The 17,200-nt window shown below is 45.1% G+C and overlaps 1 protein-coding gene across 1 annotated transcript in view; it reads right to left on the bottom strand.

Annotated features, from left to right (window-relative positions):
* LOC126259615 (iroquois-class homeodomain protein IRX-4) overlaps positions 1–17,200 on the bottom strand; it is a 247,300-nt gene that overhangs the window by 154,666 nt on the left and 75,434 nt on the right. Inside the window, exon 2 of the mRNA XM_049956571.1 lies at positions 8,018–8,118. Within this exon, the coding sequence (XP_049812528.1) occupies positions 8,018–8,118 (101 nt within the window). The remainder of the gene's footprint in view (positions 1–8,017; positions 8,119–17,200) is intronic.

Below are 17,200 nucleotides of genomic sequence, written 5' to 3'. Positions count from 1 at the left end.
AGTGATAATCTAGAGGAAACTGACTGTGTCAACTTCCATGCAATCAACAAATTTGACAAACTGATATTGGAGGACGCCTTAGCGAAGCAGGCACCAGAGACTTACTAACTGGCTTCTTTCCGTTACTCTTTGAATTTCACTGGCAGGACTTGTGCAGCAGTAGACGAGGGACCTTGGTAGCAAGTCGCTGCACATAGTAGAACCATAGCTTTCACCCACAGTAGTGTTAGAAAACCGAGAGAAACCTAGAAGAACATCGCTGAATTGATAAGCTGCAATGGAATTTGAACACGGCTCCTGCATGGAGGGCGAAGTACATGGTTTAACACCTCTTCGATGAAGTGGCCATTAATGACGGTTAACTTCTACAGGGATGTGGAAGCAAGTCGTCTGGTCCTTACTGAGACAAAACTACCTCAGCATCGTCGTACGGCAAATGATACGGAAATCATGGAAACCTAAAGCAAAGTACGGTTGTTCCGTCCATAACGCTGAATAATGAGGACTCCAGTTGTAGCATACTTTGTTTTGGAGCACATGGGCTATTTTGGTGCTAACTTTCATCGAAGCTGTGTTTGTTGTTTAACTTTATTTTAAATCGATTTCGAGGCCTTCTTTTGCTACACCTGTAGACATTTCGGCGCGCTTGTTGAAATGTTTTATTTATCATATTAAAGGATGCCTTCATACAACAACAGTGTATTGTTATAGATGTACTGTATTTCTTTCCGATAATTACGCCTAAATGCCTGACGTTGAAGCAATAAAAGGCTTCAAAAACAATTACATATAGCAAAGAAGAAACACAATTGCGTGGAAAATTTTTATGATACTAGGCTCTGTCCTAGCCAGCTAAATAATTTTCAGTATAAGCCCCAACTGTCCAATTTCTTGCCATTAACAAGCTTATTCTGCTGAAGATTTATGTGGTGTCACTATTGCTTAAATAACTGCTGAGTTGATTTCTTTCAGTGAAGCGTAAGTGATTTCCTTCCACACCCTCCTCGAGTGGCCGAGCGGTTCTAGGCGCTACAGTCTGGAACCGCGCGACCGCTACGGTCGTAGGTTCGAATCCTGCCTCGGGCATGGATGTATGTGATGTCCTTAGGTTAGTTAGGTTTAAGTAGTTCTAAGTTCTAGGGGACTGATGACCTCAGAAGTTAAGTCCCATAGTGAGCAGAGCCATTTGAACCATTTTTGAACCCTCCTCGACGTGAATCTCCATTAATGACATCGTCATCCAAGAGATGTTAACATATATACCTATATTTCACACTTCGCCCAAACAAAATGGCCCGATGGGGATTTGAACCCCGACGCTTCTGAATGAGAGTTGGATCAAATGGTTCAAATGGCTCTGAGCACTATGGGACTTAACTTATGAGGTCATCAGTCCCCTAGAACTTAGAACTACTTAAACCTAACTAACCTAAGGACATCACATACATCCATGCCCGAGGCAGGATTCGAACCTGCGACCGTAGCGGTCGCACGGTTCCAGACTGAAGCGCCTAGAACCGCTCGGCCACTCCGGCCGGCGAATGAGAGTTCAGTGTCTTAATCACTGTGCCGTGACGGTTACCACCATCACATGGAAACGCGATACTAGATTCCCTCCGTGTCAGCTGATGTGACAATTCACGCTCACGAAAACAACGGAGTAGCAGAGAAGGCCAGTGACGCAGACGGTAAAGGCCACGTGACGTCAGAGCGCGGAGCTCGCCCAATGTGTCAGCAGGCCTGGGTACTTGCATGTGTATGTGTATGCGCGGCCGGCTCATGAGTATGTGCGGCCGGCGCTTCCGGCACACGTGCCGCTGCGGACAATGACACCGGAAGGCGCGGCGCGGCGCGGCGCGGCGCGGGGCTGCCGTCCGGACGCTGCCGTCGTGTCCTGACACTCGTCACCCACCCGCCTCCGTATTGTCCATCCGCAGATGAAAGAAAAATGCCGGCTACCTCCATCCTGCCCGCGACGTTGCGCCACAGTGTGCTTCAGCCCGACCCAGCCCGGATCTCTTTGGGAGGATCACGGCAGCTAGCAGTCACTCCATGGGCTGTGCTTGGAACAGCTTTACTTGAAGTCGCCAAAGCAAAGGAACCAAAGATTCGTGTTCTGGTCCAGACGGGCCAATCGGGACCGATCGACCGCCTCGACATTATCTGCCAATGGCGTCATTCGGACGCTGTATGGTTCAAATGGCTCTGAGCACTATGGGACTTAACATCTGAGGTCATCAGTCCCCTAGAACTTAGAACTACTTAAACCTAACTAACCTAAGGACATCACACACATCAATTCCCGAGGCAGGATTCGAACCTGCGACCGTTGCGGTCGCGCGGTTTCAAACTGAAGCGCCTAGAACCGCTCGGCCACACTGGCCGGCTGATGCAGTACGGACTGGCATGCGGTCTGCACACAGCATTCCCTGTCGATGTTGGCATTCTTGACCTCGAAACAGCTACTTCTCATTCGAATAGGTACTCAGTTGGTATCACGAGGCTCAGTGCACCCCGTTCCAGTCCTTCTACCAAGGAAAAAATCCCAGTCAGTACCGGTAATCGAACCAGGATCCTCGACACAGCAGCCAGACATGCTGACCACTGAACACCTGAAGTTACCAGGATCTCGGTCTTTCGCACACAACAACAGAGGACTGCACTGGCAGCCTAATTTCCCTTTCTTCAAGGAGTTATACCACTTTCTTCGTCGAGGATCTGTTGTTTGTAGCTCTCCAACATGGACTCACCTTCCACATCTACTTAACGCATAGTTATAATTAAAGTGCAGCAACTCACAGAGGTCCTGTGTGGGCTGTAATTATTCTACGGCACTGAAACTTGGTACATATGCTGATGTGTTAATGCGGAACCGATTTACGCCAGGGAAAAAAAAACTAGTTCCGATCTTCGCCACCAGGTGCAAATCTGGAGCTACACAGCATCTCGTCGACGTCTCCGGTGCTCATATTGAATAATTTGTGTAAGAAGCGGTTAATAACAAAACTTACATGATATCTTTCTCAGTTGTTTGATCTTTGTGCTCACGTCCCGTTCCTAATCCATTACATCAGAAACATTTCTATATGTCTTTCTTCAATTCACAACTCCAGACTTGCACCTGGTGACCTAAACTGGAACTACCTTCTTCCAGCGTAAATCAGTTCCAATATCTGCCAAACCTCGCTGTCATACGATAATTACAGCCCACACTGGACCCCTGTGAGTAGTTGCATTTTAATTACAACCACGCGGGACTTATTGTGTAAGCCACCTTAGAATTTGTGTCGGACAAAACTCCTAGTGTGGCTATTTTTTTTCTTCTCTTCCCTGTACCATTAGCGAATGGAGCGTATGAAGAATGATGTTGATAAACTTTCCTATAGGCACAAATTTTCCTGGATTTCTCGTTGTGGTAATTCCGGATTATGTGTATGGGAAGAAGTAACATGTTTTCCGACTCTTGTTGAAAGGTACACTCTCAGAATTTCAATTGTAGAACTCTGTTACAGTCTCTTTCACTGTAGTCTGTTGAACGTCGCCGTATTTCTTTCGCGCCGATTAAACGACCCCGAGACGAAACGCGCGGCTCTTCGTTGGGTATTCTCTCTCTCTTCTAGTAACCCAACTTGCTTAGAGTACCGGATGTAAGAACAGGAGTCAAGAACTGATCGAGCAAATGTCTTGAAAGTCTCTGAATTTCATAAATGAATTACATTTTCTTAAGATTCTCCCAACGTGATTGGTCTGAAATTTGTTTTACCAGTAACTGGCTTTACGTGTTCATTTCACTTCAGACAGCTACAAACAGTTACTCCTAAGTATTTTACAACTGTTACTGTTTATGGAGACTTGTCGCTAGTATAGGGCTATAATGTGATCACTGGTACTTTAACATGTGTACGATTCAGTGCGTTAGTTGTTTTTTCTCTGCGTCTAAAAATCTTCCTGCAAATGCATCACGTAATTTACTACCTGATGTTTTCTGCATAATAGTAATGCCCCACTAAGTGGACTAAGCTTGTGTGTATAGACTAATCTAGTTATGTGCACGCATCCACACTCCCAACGTCTGACCTGTGTCCAGGCGAAAATAAACATTAATGGCTTGCTCCTGTCATATATACTTGGAGGTACTAACCAACCTAAAAACATAATGCTCCTGAACTCCCAATAGCTGTAATTATTAGTTTTGCAAATGAAGTAAATACTGTTGTAATGTTTTTCAGTACCCTGTCTTCAATCACCAATAAAATATCTGCACTGATACCCTTAGCATCTCGTATTATAATCGAACAGTAGTTGTTATCTCCAACTGTGTGCAAGGCGTTACATTTATATTCAGGGTCAGTTAACAGTCACTGCACGAATCCTCAGTATTCTACAGATCTGGCTCAATACCTGGCGTTGCAATCTTTCTAATGGTGTGACTTGCCATCCGTTTGGGATTCGTGTCAGTTCTACTGTGTGCCTTATCCATGCAGTGGTGGTGATTGGGCGTCGTGATTGTCGATTAAGTCAGTTGAATAAACACGACACCCACCCATCTGTTTCAGTTTTATTTAAGCGAAGAAACGTTAGAGGTCTGTGCCACGTTGAGCTGGTTTGATACAATTACACGTTTATAGCCAGTCGGACGACTGCATGATGAATTTTACAACTGCCTTATGAAAAGTAACAGTTTTTAAGCACGTGTGACTTACGAATTAAGGTGTACTTACTTCCACGCTGCATTTCTTTATTTCAGTATTATGCACCACATAATATATTTGTAATAACTGCTTGTTCTTGTTTTCTAAAAGTATATGTAATATATATATAATACTGGAGAAGGAGCTACGGACTTCAGCATGGCCGGCCGCGGTGGTCTCGCGGTTCTAGGCGCGCAGTCCGGAACCGTGGGACTGCTACGGTCGCAGGTTCGAATCCTGCCTCGGGCATGGATGTGTGTGATGTCCTTAGGTTAGTTAGGTTTAAGTAGTTCTAAGTTCTAGGGGACTGATAACCACAGCAGTTGAGTCCCATAGTGCTCAGAGCCATTTGAACCATTTTTTGAACTTCAGCATGAATGCAAGTGAAACACACTAGCAATTAAAATGTTGCCATCAACACCAACGGAGGACTGTTTCCAGGCATTTAGTAATCGAAGTCCTGAAGGACAGGAGGAATAATTTTGAGCATATTCTTCTTAGTGCTACCACGTCTGTTGACACTTACCTTTATATGTGAATGAGCGCCTCATAGATCAACTTCAGATGACATACTTGTCTGTAACTTTATGGATGTTCCGATATATGACAAATCACTCCATAAAGTCCAAAACACTTGTCACATGGTGACGTTCCATGAACGCAACCGGTAGTGAAAATAAAAAAAAACATGAACTGCGCTTTACGTGATGATTTTTATATTTCTTAGACAACAGGAGGAATGAAGGTGCTTACAGTTTGTGAATCAAGTTTCTATTCTTCTAGTCTCTTTTTCCCCTAGTGCGAAATACTGAAATTGCTACGTCATTGAGGCCACGTAAGGTAACAGCACTCCTTCCCAGTCTGAGAAGTCGTGGAAGCAGTGGATGGTGATGTTAAAGAAGACGCCAGACATGGAAAATGAGGTTCGTTATATGATCTCACGACGCTACTGCTACAGTACATTGTTCGGTATGAAAGGCTTCCAGTATACGAAGGATATTATCCACCGTCGGGCATGTTTCTACACTCCTGGAAATTGAAATAAGAACACCGTGAATTCATTGTCCCAGGAAGGGGAAACTTTATTGACACATTCCTGGGGTCAGATACATCACATGATCACACTGACAGAACCACAGGCACATAGACACAGGCAACAGAGCATGCACAATGTCGGCACTAGTACAGTGTATATCCACCTTTCGCAGCAATGCAGGCTGCTATTCTCCCATGGAGACGATCGTAGAGATGCTGGATGTAGTCCTGTGGAACGGCTTGCCATGCCATTTCCACCTGGCGCCTCAGTTGGACCAGCGTTCGTGCTGGACGTGCAGACCGCGTGAGACGACGCTTCATCCAGTCCCAAACATGCTCAATGGGGGACAGATCCGGAGATCTTGCTGGCCAGGGTAGTTGACTTACACCTTCTAGAGCACGTTGGGTGGCACGGGATACATGCGGACGTGCATTGTCCTGTTGGAACAGCAAGTTCCCTTGCCGGTCTAGGAATGGTAGAACGATGGGTTCGATGACGGTTTGGATGTACTGTGCACTATTCAGTGTCCCCTCGACGATCACCAGTGGTGTACGGCCAGTGTAGGAGATCGCTCCCCACACCATGATGCCGGGTGTTGGCCCTGTGTGCCTCGGTTGTATGCAGTCCTGATTGTGGCGCTCACCTGCACGGCGCCAAACACGCATACGACCATCATTGGCACCAAGGCAGAAGCGACTCTCATCGCTGAAGACGACACGTCTCCATTCGTCCCTCCATTCACGCCTGTCGCGACACCACTGGAGGCGGGCTGCACGATGTTGGGGCGTGAGCGGAAGACGGCCTAACGGTGTGCGGGACCGTAGCCCAGCTTCATGGAGACGGTTGCGAATGGTCCTCGCCGATACCCCAGGAGCAACAGTGTCCCTAATTTGCTGGGAAGTGGCGGTGCGGTCCCCTACGGCACTGCGTAGGATCCTACGGTCTTGGCGTGCATCCGTGCGTCGCTGCGGTCCGGTCCCAGGTCGACGGGCACGTGCACCTTCCGCCGACCACTGGCGGCAACATCGATGTACTATGGAGACCTCACGCCCCACGTGTTGAGCAATTCGGCGGTACGTCCACCCGGCCTCCCGCATGCCCACTATACGCCCTCGCTCAAAGTCCGTCAACTGCACATACGGTTCACGTCCACGCTGTCGCGGCATGCTACCAGTGTTAAAGACTGCGATGGAGCTCCGTATGCCACGGCAAACTGGCTGACACTGACGGCGGCGGTGCACAAATGCTGCGCAGCTAGCGCCATTCGACGGCCAACACCGCGGTTCCTGGTGTGTCCGCTGTGCCGTGCGTGTGATCATTGCTTGTACAGCCCTCTCGCAGTGTCCGGAGCAAGTATGGTGGGTCTGACACACCGGTGTCAATGTGTTCTTTTTTCCGTTTCCAGGAGCGTACAAGTGAGCTTAGTACGGTTTCTTCGTTCTTGAAGATTTTATTGTGGTGTGCCTCACTTATATGTTTATAACAACAATTAATTTTGTTTTGCACAGAGAACTTGACAAGATGAGGTCAACGAAAACGAAAAACAAAAAAGTCCTATTACATACCACTGGAGTGCTTCTGTTTAATGCAGCGTTCGTTCAAGTAAATGTCAATAAAAACTATAGTAATCGATATCGAGAAATGATTGAGGAATGTGAAATCGGGATTGTGTCCTGAATAATGCATGTCCATTGTGTGTTTGGAGCTTACATCAAACCACAGAAATACGATCTACACAATTAAATATCTTATGAATACATTTTACTATTAGTTGCTTCAATTGAAACACAACGTCCACACCATTAAGAACCTCTTCACCAATATTGCAGGTTCTTGTGGTACATCAGTAGGTCTGCGAACTAACAAAGCTGTCGCTACGAAAGAAGAAGAGCGAACAGAGACTAATTGTCATAGGCGATATATCAGCTAGGAACGTGATCTGGAACAACAGAAACCTAGAACTACAACTGCACACTTTCTATCAGTACAGAATGGAGGATGGTCGTAGAGTGTTAGCGTACAGTAGTAAGCGAATATCTTGTCGGACGCGTACAAGACGCTGTGCTCATAGGCAGCACACCGCGCCTGGTATACGCGGCGCTCGGGGACCACAGCAGAGCTACGAAACCTAAAGATGGGCTTATAACAGTCCGAAACCGGTTGTGTGAAAATAAAGAAATTTTGAACGCCGAAAAGTCTAACCGGTCTACAAAGACCCTGGTGGGAGCCCAGTGCGCTGAAGTACTTGTGTCGGGTTTTATCTAGATGGGCGCTAGCGAGCGGTACTTACCCATTGAAGGGGTAGCCGGCGAAGGCGGCGTCGTACGGGTGGTAGACGGACGGGTAGGGCCAGCCCGCGCCCGCCAGGTTCTCCTTCAGCTCCAGGCCCGCCTGCAACAACCATCCCAAATACTGTACACCATGTCTTACCTAACAGTCAAGAACGTTCACTATGAACTCCTTCCTTTGTTCTCCATGTGAGTGAAACAACGTCAGCATCGCATTTACGTTTTTTTTTTGTTTTTTTTTTCACTTGCAACAGATTCCTCCCAAAACTCATACAGAGAACTGTACATATACCTGTCTGATCAAAATTATCCAGATCCCCCAACGTAAAGTTGGACTGATCACTAGAAGTCACAAGAGAAGGACGTCCAGGGCGATGGGCGATGGGTATTGTGTTGTCAGTTGTCAGCAAACAAACAATAGCAACAAAATGGGTACATCGAGAGAGCTCACTGACTGTCATTGGCCATTGCATGTCACCTGAGTCACAAATCCATAAGGGACAATTCAACCCTTCTAACGCTGCTTAAATAGACTGTTGGTAGTGTGACTGTGAAGTGGAGACGCGAAGGAACAACCACAGTGAAAGGAAGACAAGGTCTATCATCATGTACTGACGGATAGGGAAGATCGAGCATAGCAGAGTGTAGTTGTAAAAAAAATCGCGTAACACGAGAGAGGGAACCACTCCTGAGTTCGAAAGCAGTCCAGCTAACGTAATAATATCGCTAGTGACTTAAAAATAAATGGATACAGTGGTCGAGTAGCACTTCGTAAGCCACACCTTTGTGTAGTCAAAGTAAAGCGAAGCTTGAGATGGAGTAAAGAGCGACGCCACTGGACAGTGGATAACTGGAAACAACTGATTTCACGCTATACCCTGTGACAGTCAGGTAGAAAGGTTTTTTGGTTTGGTCAATGACTGGAAAACATTACCTGCCTTCATGTATAGTGTCAACAATGAAGTTGGAGGGGATGGTGTTACGATATGGGAGGATTTTTCGTTCCTTTGCTTAAGGGAACGCTAAATGCGGAAGGATATGAAGACATTGACGATGAGTGGGCTACTCGTACTCCACAGACATTCAGATTCCTCACTGATTTCAAATGGCTCTGAGCACTATGGGACTTAACTTATGAGGTCATCAGTCCCCTAGAACTTAGAACTACTTAAACCTAACTAACCTAAGGACATCACACACATCCATGCCCGAGGCATGATTCGAACCTGCGACCGTAGCGCTCGCGCGGTTCCAGATTGCAGCGCCTATAACCGCTCGGCTACTCCGGCCGGCTTCCTCACTGAAATTGTCCCCAGAAAGTTTTAGGCTATCATATAGGCGAAGCGTGGATTAACTTCATGTTAAAGTCTACTAATAAGTATCTGAATTCTTTTGATCAAATAGCGGAAACTATGTGCGGTATCTCTGAAATGGAGGACAGTATTGTACAAACGAATTCTAATGGGCAATTTTCCAAATAAGTTCACTAGACAAAATGTTAGCCACCGCCTTATAAGACTACGCTAGTCGCTTTGGAGATAAGTAGAGTGAAAAATTGGAACCAAGCGGTCATATGAGGCTCCGCAGCTGACGTAAGCATTGGTAGTGAAGTGGTTTGCATGTGCCAGTCGCTCGTATAGAATCAGTGCAGTAAGACTGGCCGACGTTCATTCGTGACAGAATGGCAGATAGTAGCTATAGTTTATGGACGTCCCGTAACCTCCCCGTGAATGAAATCACCTGATTGTTGGTAATGGCGTATCCAACAACGTGTCTACAAAGAACGGCGTACCACTCTCAGTCATGTAACACGACGTGAGAACGGTGGTTGTAACACAGTCCGAACCGACAGCACCGGAGACGTCACGCCTTGCCAATGACGATCGGATTCAAACTGGAAAGAAATCGCCCTGCCAGTGCATGCAGATGGGTCTCAACCACCTCCCTAGCGAACACTGCGAACGAAACTGCATTTACTAAACATTTGGCAAGGGGTAGCTCGCAAAAGGCAATTGCTCACAGCGGCACGTAAAGCCGCACGTCTTCAGCGGCCCAAACAGCACAGAAACTGAACAGTGGCTGGGTCCGATGGGTCACTCCTTTCAAATGAGCAAGCAGTCAAGTGCACAGTCGGCCTAAGGAGACGTCCAATCTGTAGTGTATAGTGCATGTATTTCAGGCTGGAGATGATTCTGTAAAGTTTTGGGTGTGTTTTACGTACTATAACTTGTGCTCACTCATTCAGATGATTGCGAATATGAAGGAGTTCAACATTCTCCAGGACCAAATTTTCCCTTTTTTCTACATATTCAGGCTGTGTATTCTGTGGACACTCCAGCTTTCTAAGATTCCTACTGCCGTGTTCACATCGTTGCACGAATATGATCCTGGTTTAATTAACACTCAGGCATCCTACGACACCTCGAGTAACAGACTGAAACACTCGACCTTGCTCCCATTAGAAAAGGACATCCTGGAACAGGTGGTGAAACGAAGCAATCAACATCCTTAGTATCTCATCAGGATCCAACAGTCAGTGAATGGTTTCAGCTGTAAGTGATATATCTTAAGTAACTTATGGACTCTTTCCCGTGCCCAACAAAGTTCGTCATCAGGGGTAGATACCATGTTATAAGATATTAGTGTGATATCTCCTGGAGGTGACTAATTTTTCCTCCTGTATATTTATAAACTGATGAATCTGAACATCCGTTCTCGTCTGCTTAATGCCTCCTTAAGCTGTTGTTAGAGGATCATTAGGTCACTCCAATCCTGAGATGTTGTGAACACAAATAACAGTTTCGCGTCTGGTTACTAAATTACGGGACAATAGTTTCAGATCCCTTCAGGCAGAGCTCAGTGACATCTCATCGCATGTGTTTATATGGAGCCAATTATAAGCGTACAACGTCAAGTATAATTCACTCTTCTCCTCCAGTCACTTTCATCATGACCCTGTCGTCTTGGGAACAGACTCGTCGAACAGAAAAAAATAGAGCATCCAGAAATATACACATCAGCCAGTAAGAAGAAGTGGTCAACCAATTCCATGTCTTGCTGTACTTCACAGATTTTGTGTTGTATTTTATAGCAACCATTGTCGCACGTCAGCTGAATGCATCCCACAACACTACACTGTTGGCGTCTACCGGAATGCGTGTTGCGCTACGTATGACAAGCACGCGAATGTAAGAAGGCGATCTATCCTGATACAACAATGGAAGGGTTGGAATAAGCTGCGAAGTCAGTCTAAATTCAATGGTCTCATTGTTCTCTTCTCGAATCAATGTTCACTTGCCCACTGCAGTCGCTAGCAGACGGTGTCATTGGATTCTCAACGGAACATGCACCTAGCTTTTGTTGTGGGGCCCAGTGCCCAAAAACGTGCAACAAGTTATGTGCTCTGGAATACTTAAGCGTTCCCCAAACTAGTATTCCAATGTCATTTCTCCTGTAGATTTTTACCTATTTTCCAGAGCCGTGTGTGTGATCAAGTTTCCGAAGACCACATTCGTGTATGAGACACGAATGTTCAATACGCTGCCTTCTGCTAGCATATTCACTGTCGTTCATGCGTATTAAATACCATCTGAATAGTCAACACGCGTCACTGTTACTATAAACAGCCCATTTCCTATTCTTTGGAGACAGAGAAGAAATAAAATCTGTGCTTCACTGGTCTTTGTTTGATACTTCTCGTATGCTACTGCACGGTCATCGTGGCACTTAGTCGAACTCATCCACACTGTAGAAAGCTGATCTCCGTATAATGCCGTTTTGTTCACATTTTCGCCGGCCGGGATGGCCGAGCGGTTCTAGGTGCTACAGTCTGGAACCGCGCGGCCGCTACGGTCGCTGGTTCGAATCCTGCCTCGGATATGGATGTGTGTGATGTCCTTAGGTCAGTTAGGTTTAAGTAGTTCTAAGTTCTAGGGGACTGATGACCTGAGATGTTAAGTCCTATAGTGCTCAGAGATTTTTGAACCATTTTTTGCGATACTGTTTCAGTAACTGAACTTTGATTGATCTTCAAAGCGAAACGATGATGCGGATAGCACAGGTATTTATTGTAAGAAGAAACCGTTGTACATTACCCGTATTTTTGGTAAAAGTGGTGAGCATAGGATCAGAACGGATCTGGAGACGTCCTGATGTAACAAAGAGGGGATACGCTCTGCAGTTGAGGGTCTCTGTTGACACACAGACATTGACCTAGAGGTCGTATTATGTACAACCCGAGGCTGTTTTGACGGAGTGTCACACTAGCGTTGGGACACCACGGGCTATGTATCATCCTGTCATTTGGAACTGGAGGAGAGGGGCGGGCGATAGTGTCGAGTCGTGTTCGGCTAATTGTGGGAGGGCGTAGCGCGCTGCCACGGTCTCTGGGAGCCGCTTCTGGGTGGCCAGATACCGCGAGGCCTTTGCCGCCCACTTGCGTCACAATGTTGTTTCTACGCGTGACTTCATCGCAGCTGCGACTTCCAGCTCTACTTCGAGATCTTCCAGAGCCAACACGCTTCGCTGCTGACTGCAAAATTATTTGTGCCATCTAATACCTCCATGACGTCTTCTTTTTTCTTTACTTATTAACGGCAGTTCTCGGATAAATATGATCTACTACACTGAAGCGCAAAAGAAACTGGTGTAGACATGCGTATTCAAATACAGGGGTATGTAAACAGGCAGAAGGCAGCGCTGCGGTCGGCAATGCCTATGTTGTTGTTGTGGTCATCAGTCCTGAGACTGGTTTGATGCAGCTCTCCATGCTACTCTATCCTGTGCAAGCTTCTTCATCTCCCAGTACCTACTGCAACCTACATCCTTCTGAATCTGCTTAGTGTATTGATCTCTTGGTCTCCCTCTACGATTTTTACCCTCCACGCTGCCCTCCAATGCTAAATTTGTGATCCCTTGATGCCTCAAAACATGTCCTACCAACCGATCCCTTCTTCTAGTCAAGTTGTGCCACAAACTTCTCTTCTCCCCAATCCTATTCAATACCTCCTCATTAGTTACGTGATCTACCCACCTTATCTTCAGCATTCTTCTGTAGCACCACATTTCGAAAGCTTCTATTCTCTTCTTGTCCAAACTGGTTATCGTCCATGTTTCACTTCCATACATGGCTACACTCCATACAAATACTTTCAGAAACGACTTCCTGACACTTAAATCTATACTCGATGTTAACAAATTTCTCTTCTTCAGAAACGATTTCCTTGCCATTGCCAGTCTACATTTTATATCCTCTCTACTTCGACCATCATCAGTTATTTTACTCCCTAAATAGCAAAACTCCTTTACTACTTTAAGTGTCTCATTTCCTAATCTAATCCCCTCAGCATCACCCGATTTAATCTGACTACATTCCATTATCCTCGTTTTGCTTTTGTTGATGTTCATCTTATATCCTCCTTTCAAGACACTGTCCATTCCGTTCAACTGCTCTTCCAAGTCCTTTGCTGTCTCTGACAGAATTACAATGTCATCGGCGAACCTCAAAGTTTTTACTTCTTTTCCATGAATTTTAATACCTACTCCGAATTTTTCTTTTGTTTCCTTTACTGCTTGCTCAATATACAGATTGAATAACATCGGGGAGAGGCTACAACCCTGTCTCACTCCTTTCCCAACCACTGCTTCCCTTTCATGCCCCTCGACTCTTATAACTGCCATCTGGTTTCTGTACAAATTGTAAATAGCCTTTCGCTCCCTGTATTTTACCCCTGCCACCTTCAGAATTTGAAAGAGAGTATTCCAGTTAACGTTGTCAAAAGCTTTCTCTAAGTCTACAAATGCTAGAAACGTAGGTTTGCCTTTTCTTAATCTTTCTTCTAAGATAAGTCGTAAGGTTAGTATTGCCTCACGTGTTCCAACATTTCTACGGAATCCAAACTGATCTTCCCCGAGGTCCGCTTCTACCAGTTTTTCCATTCGTCTGTAAAGAATTCGTGTTAGTATTTTGCAGCTGTGACTTATTAAACTGATAGTTCGGTAATTTTCACATCTGTCAACACCTGCTTTCTTTGGTATTGGAATTATTATATTCTTCTTGAAGTCTGTGGGTATTTCGCCTGTCTCATACATCTTGCTCACCAGATGGTAGAGTTTTGTCATGACTGGCTCTCCCAAGGCCATCAGTAGTTCTAATGGAATGTTGTCTACTCCCGGGGCCTTGTTTCGACTCAGGTCTTTCAGTGCTCTGTCAAACTCTTCACGCAGTATCTTATCTCCCATTTCATCTTCATCTACATCCTCTTCCATTTCCATAATACTGTCCTCAAGTACATCGCCCTTGTATAAACCCTCTATATACTCCTTCCACCTTTCTGCCTTCCCTTCTTTGCTTAGAACTGGGTTGCCATCTGAGCTCTTGATATTCATACAAATGGTTCTCTTCTCTCCAAAGGTCTCTTTAATTTTCCTGTAGGCAGTATCTATCTTACCCCTAGTGAGACAAGCCTCTACATCCTTACATTTGTCCTCTAGCCATCCCTGCTTAGCCATTTTGCACTTCCTGTCGATCTCATTTTTGAGACGTTTGTATTCCCTTTTGCCTGCTTCATTTACTGCATTTTTATATTTTCTCCTTTCATCAATTAAATTCAATATTTCTTCTGTTACCCAAGGATTTCTATTAGCCCTCGTCTTTTTACCTACATGATCCTCTGCTGCCTTCACTACTTCATCCCTCAGAGCTACCCATTCTTCTTCTACTGTATTTCTTTCCCCCATTCCTGTCAATTGTTCCCTTATGCTCTCCCTGAAACTCTCTACAACCTCTGGTTCTTTCAGTTTATCCAGGTCCCATCTCCTTAAATTCCCACCTTTTTGCAGTTTCTTCAGTTTCAATCTGCAGTTCATAACCAATAGATTGTGGTCAGAATCCACATCTGCCCCTGGAAATGTCTTACAATTTAAAACCTGGTTCCTAAATCTCTGTCTTACCATTATATAATCTATCTGATACCTATTAGTATCTCCAGGATTCTTCCAGGTATACAACCTTCTTTTATGATTCTTGAACCAAGTGTTAGCTATGATTAAGTTATGCTCTGTGCAAAATTCTACAAGGCGGCTTCCTCTTTCAGTTCTTCCCCCCAATCCATATTCACCTACTATGTTTCCTTCTCTCCCTTTTCCTACTGACGAATTCCAGTCACCCATGACTATTAAATTTTCGTCTCCCTTCACTACCTGAATAATTTCTTTTATCTCGTCATACATTTCATCAATTTCTTCATCATCTGCAGAGCTAGTTGGCATATAAACTTGTACTACTGTAGTAGGCATGGGCTTTGTGTCTATCTTGGCCACAATAATGCGTTCACTATGCTGTTTGTAGTAGCTAACCCGCACTCCTATTTTTTTATTCATTATTAAACCTACTCCTGCATTACCCCTATTTGATTTTGTATTTATAACCCTGTAATCACCTGACCAAAAGTCTTGTTCCTCCTGCCACCGAACTTCACTAATTCCCACTATATCTAACTTTAACCTATCCATTTCCCTTTTTAAATTTTCTAACCTACCTGCCCGATTAAGGGATCTGACATTCCACGCTCCGATCCGTAGAATGCCAGTTTTCTTTCTCCTGATAACGACGTCCTCTTGAGTAGTCCCCGCCCGGAGATCCGAATGGGGGACTATTTTACCTCCGGAATATTTTACCCAAGAGGACGCCATCATCATTTAATCATACAGTAAAGCTGCATGTCCTCGGGAAAAATTACGGCTGTAGTTTCCCCTTGCTTTCAGCCGTTCGCAGTACCAGCACAGCAAGGCCGTTTTGGTTAATGTTACAAGGCCAGATCAGTTAATCATCCAGACTGTTGCCCCTGCAACTACTGAAAAGGCTGCTGCCCCTCTTCAGGAACCACATGTTTGTCTGGCCTCTCAACAGATACCCCTCCGTTGTGGTTGCACCTACGGTACGGCCATCTGTATCGCTGAGGCACGCAAGCCTCCCCACCAACGGCAAGGTCCTATGTCACACGACAATTGTGTGGCGCAGTTGTTAGAACGGTTACACCTCCTACAATGGCAGGTTATCAAAATTCTGGTAGGGAAGAGAGTATATGACTCGTCTAAAAAATTATCCTGATGGCTGTATGGCCTCCAAAAAAAAAAATCCTGTTGAAAATGAACTATGAAATCTGATTCGCAAAAGGCGATACTAATGGTTCAAATGGCTCTGAGCACTATGCGACTTAACTTCTGAGGTCATCAGTCGCCTAGAAGTTAGAACTAATTAAACCTAACTAACCTAAGGACATCACACACATCCATGCCCGAGGCAGGATTCGAACCTGCGACCGTAGCGGTCGCTCGGTTCCAGACTGTAGCGCCTAGAACCGCGCGGCAACTCGGGCCGGCCGATACTAATGGCTGAATCTGTTATTAAAGATACGAATGAAGATTTCTATGATATTTCTGTAGGCAGCATAACCTGCAGAGACATTAAAGTGAAGACATCAAGAACGGAATGGTAAACTAGGACATGGATACTCAGCAATCTGACTGAGGAAGAGTATCACCCAAGGGTGACACAAACGATGCCTCCCAATCACGATAAGCTGGAAAAACTGCCTTCTGAATGAAATTATTAAGACATAGTTTAGCGCCCACTGTTTCGCTCGGATGGACTGTATTGTCTCACAATGTTTTTTATTCCTTTAACCGAATTTTTATGTTGTTCACAAAATTTGTGGCCAGAAAGCGATTATGGTAGCTGGAGTACAAGATTTTTGTTCATCATGCCTTTTAAGGTTCATGAGGTGATATTTCCATAGAAACTATCACCTGGTAACACATATTTGTTTATATCTAGCCGAGAAGTGAAATACCGGTACCAGTTTTCATAGATTTAGCGTAATTTTTTAAAATTTAACAAAACATTTTCTTATAAGTTTTCATCTCCTATTCCACCACCAAAAGGGTTGAATTCCAAAAATCGTGAATTTTTTTTTTTTTTTTGTTTCCAAGCGAGAAGCCAAATTCAGATTTTAATAGATCTAGCTATAAAAACGCATTCAAATTGAAACATTTCACAAAAAATTCATTCCCTTCTTCGGACCCTTAGGGATTGAATTTCCGCCGGCCGGGCTGGCCGAGCGGTTCTAGGCGCTACAGTCTGGAACCGCGCGACCGCTGCGGTCGCAGGTTCCAATCCTGCCTCG

This window comes from Schistocerca nitens, chromosome 1 (assembly GCF_023898315.1).
Source record: "Schistocerca nitens isolate TAMUIC-IGC-003100 chromosome 1, iqSchNite1.1, whole genome shotgun sequence".
Classification (NCBI taxonomy): domain Eukaryota; kingdom Metazoa; phylum Arthropoda; class Insecta; order Orthoptera; family Acrididae; genus Schistocerca; species Schistocerca nitens.
This window is presented reverse-complemented; position numbering and strand designations above follow the sequence as displayed.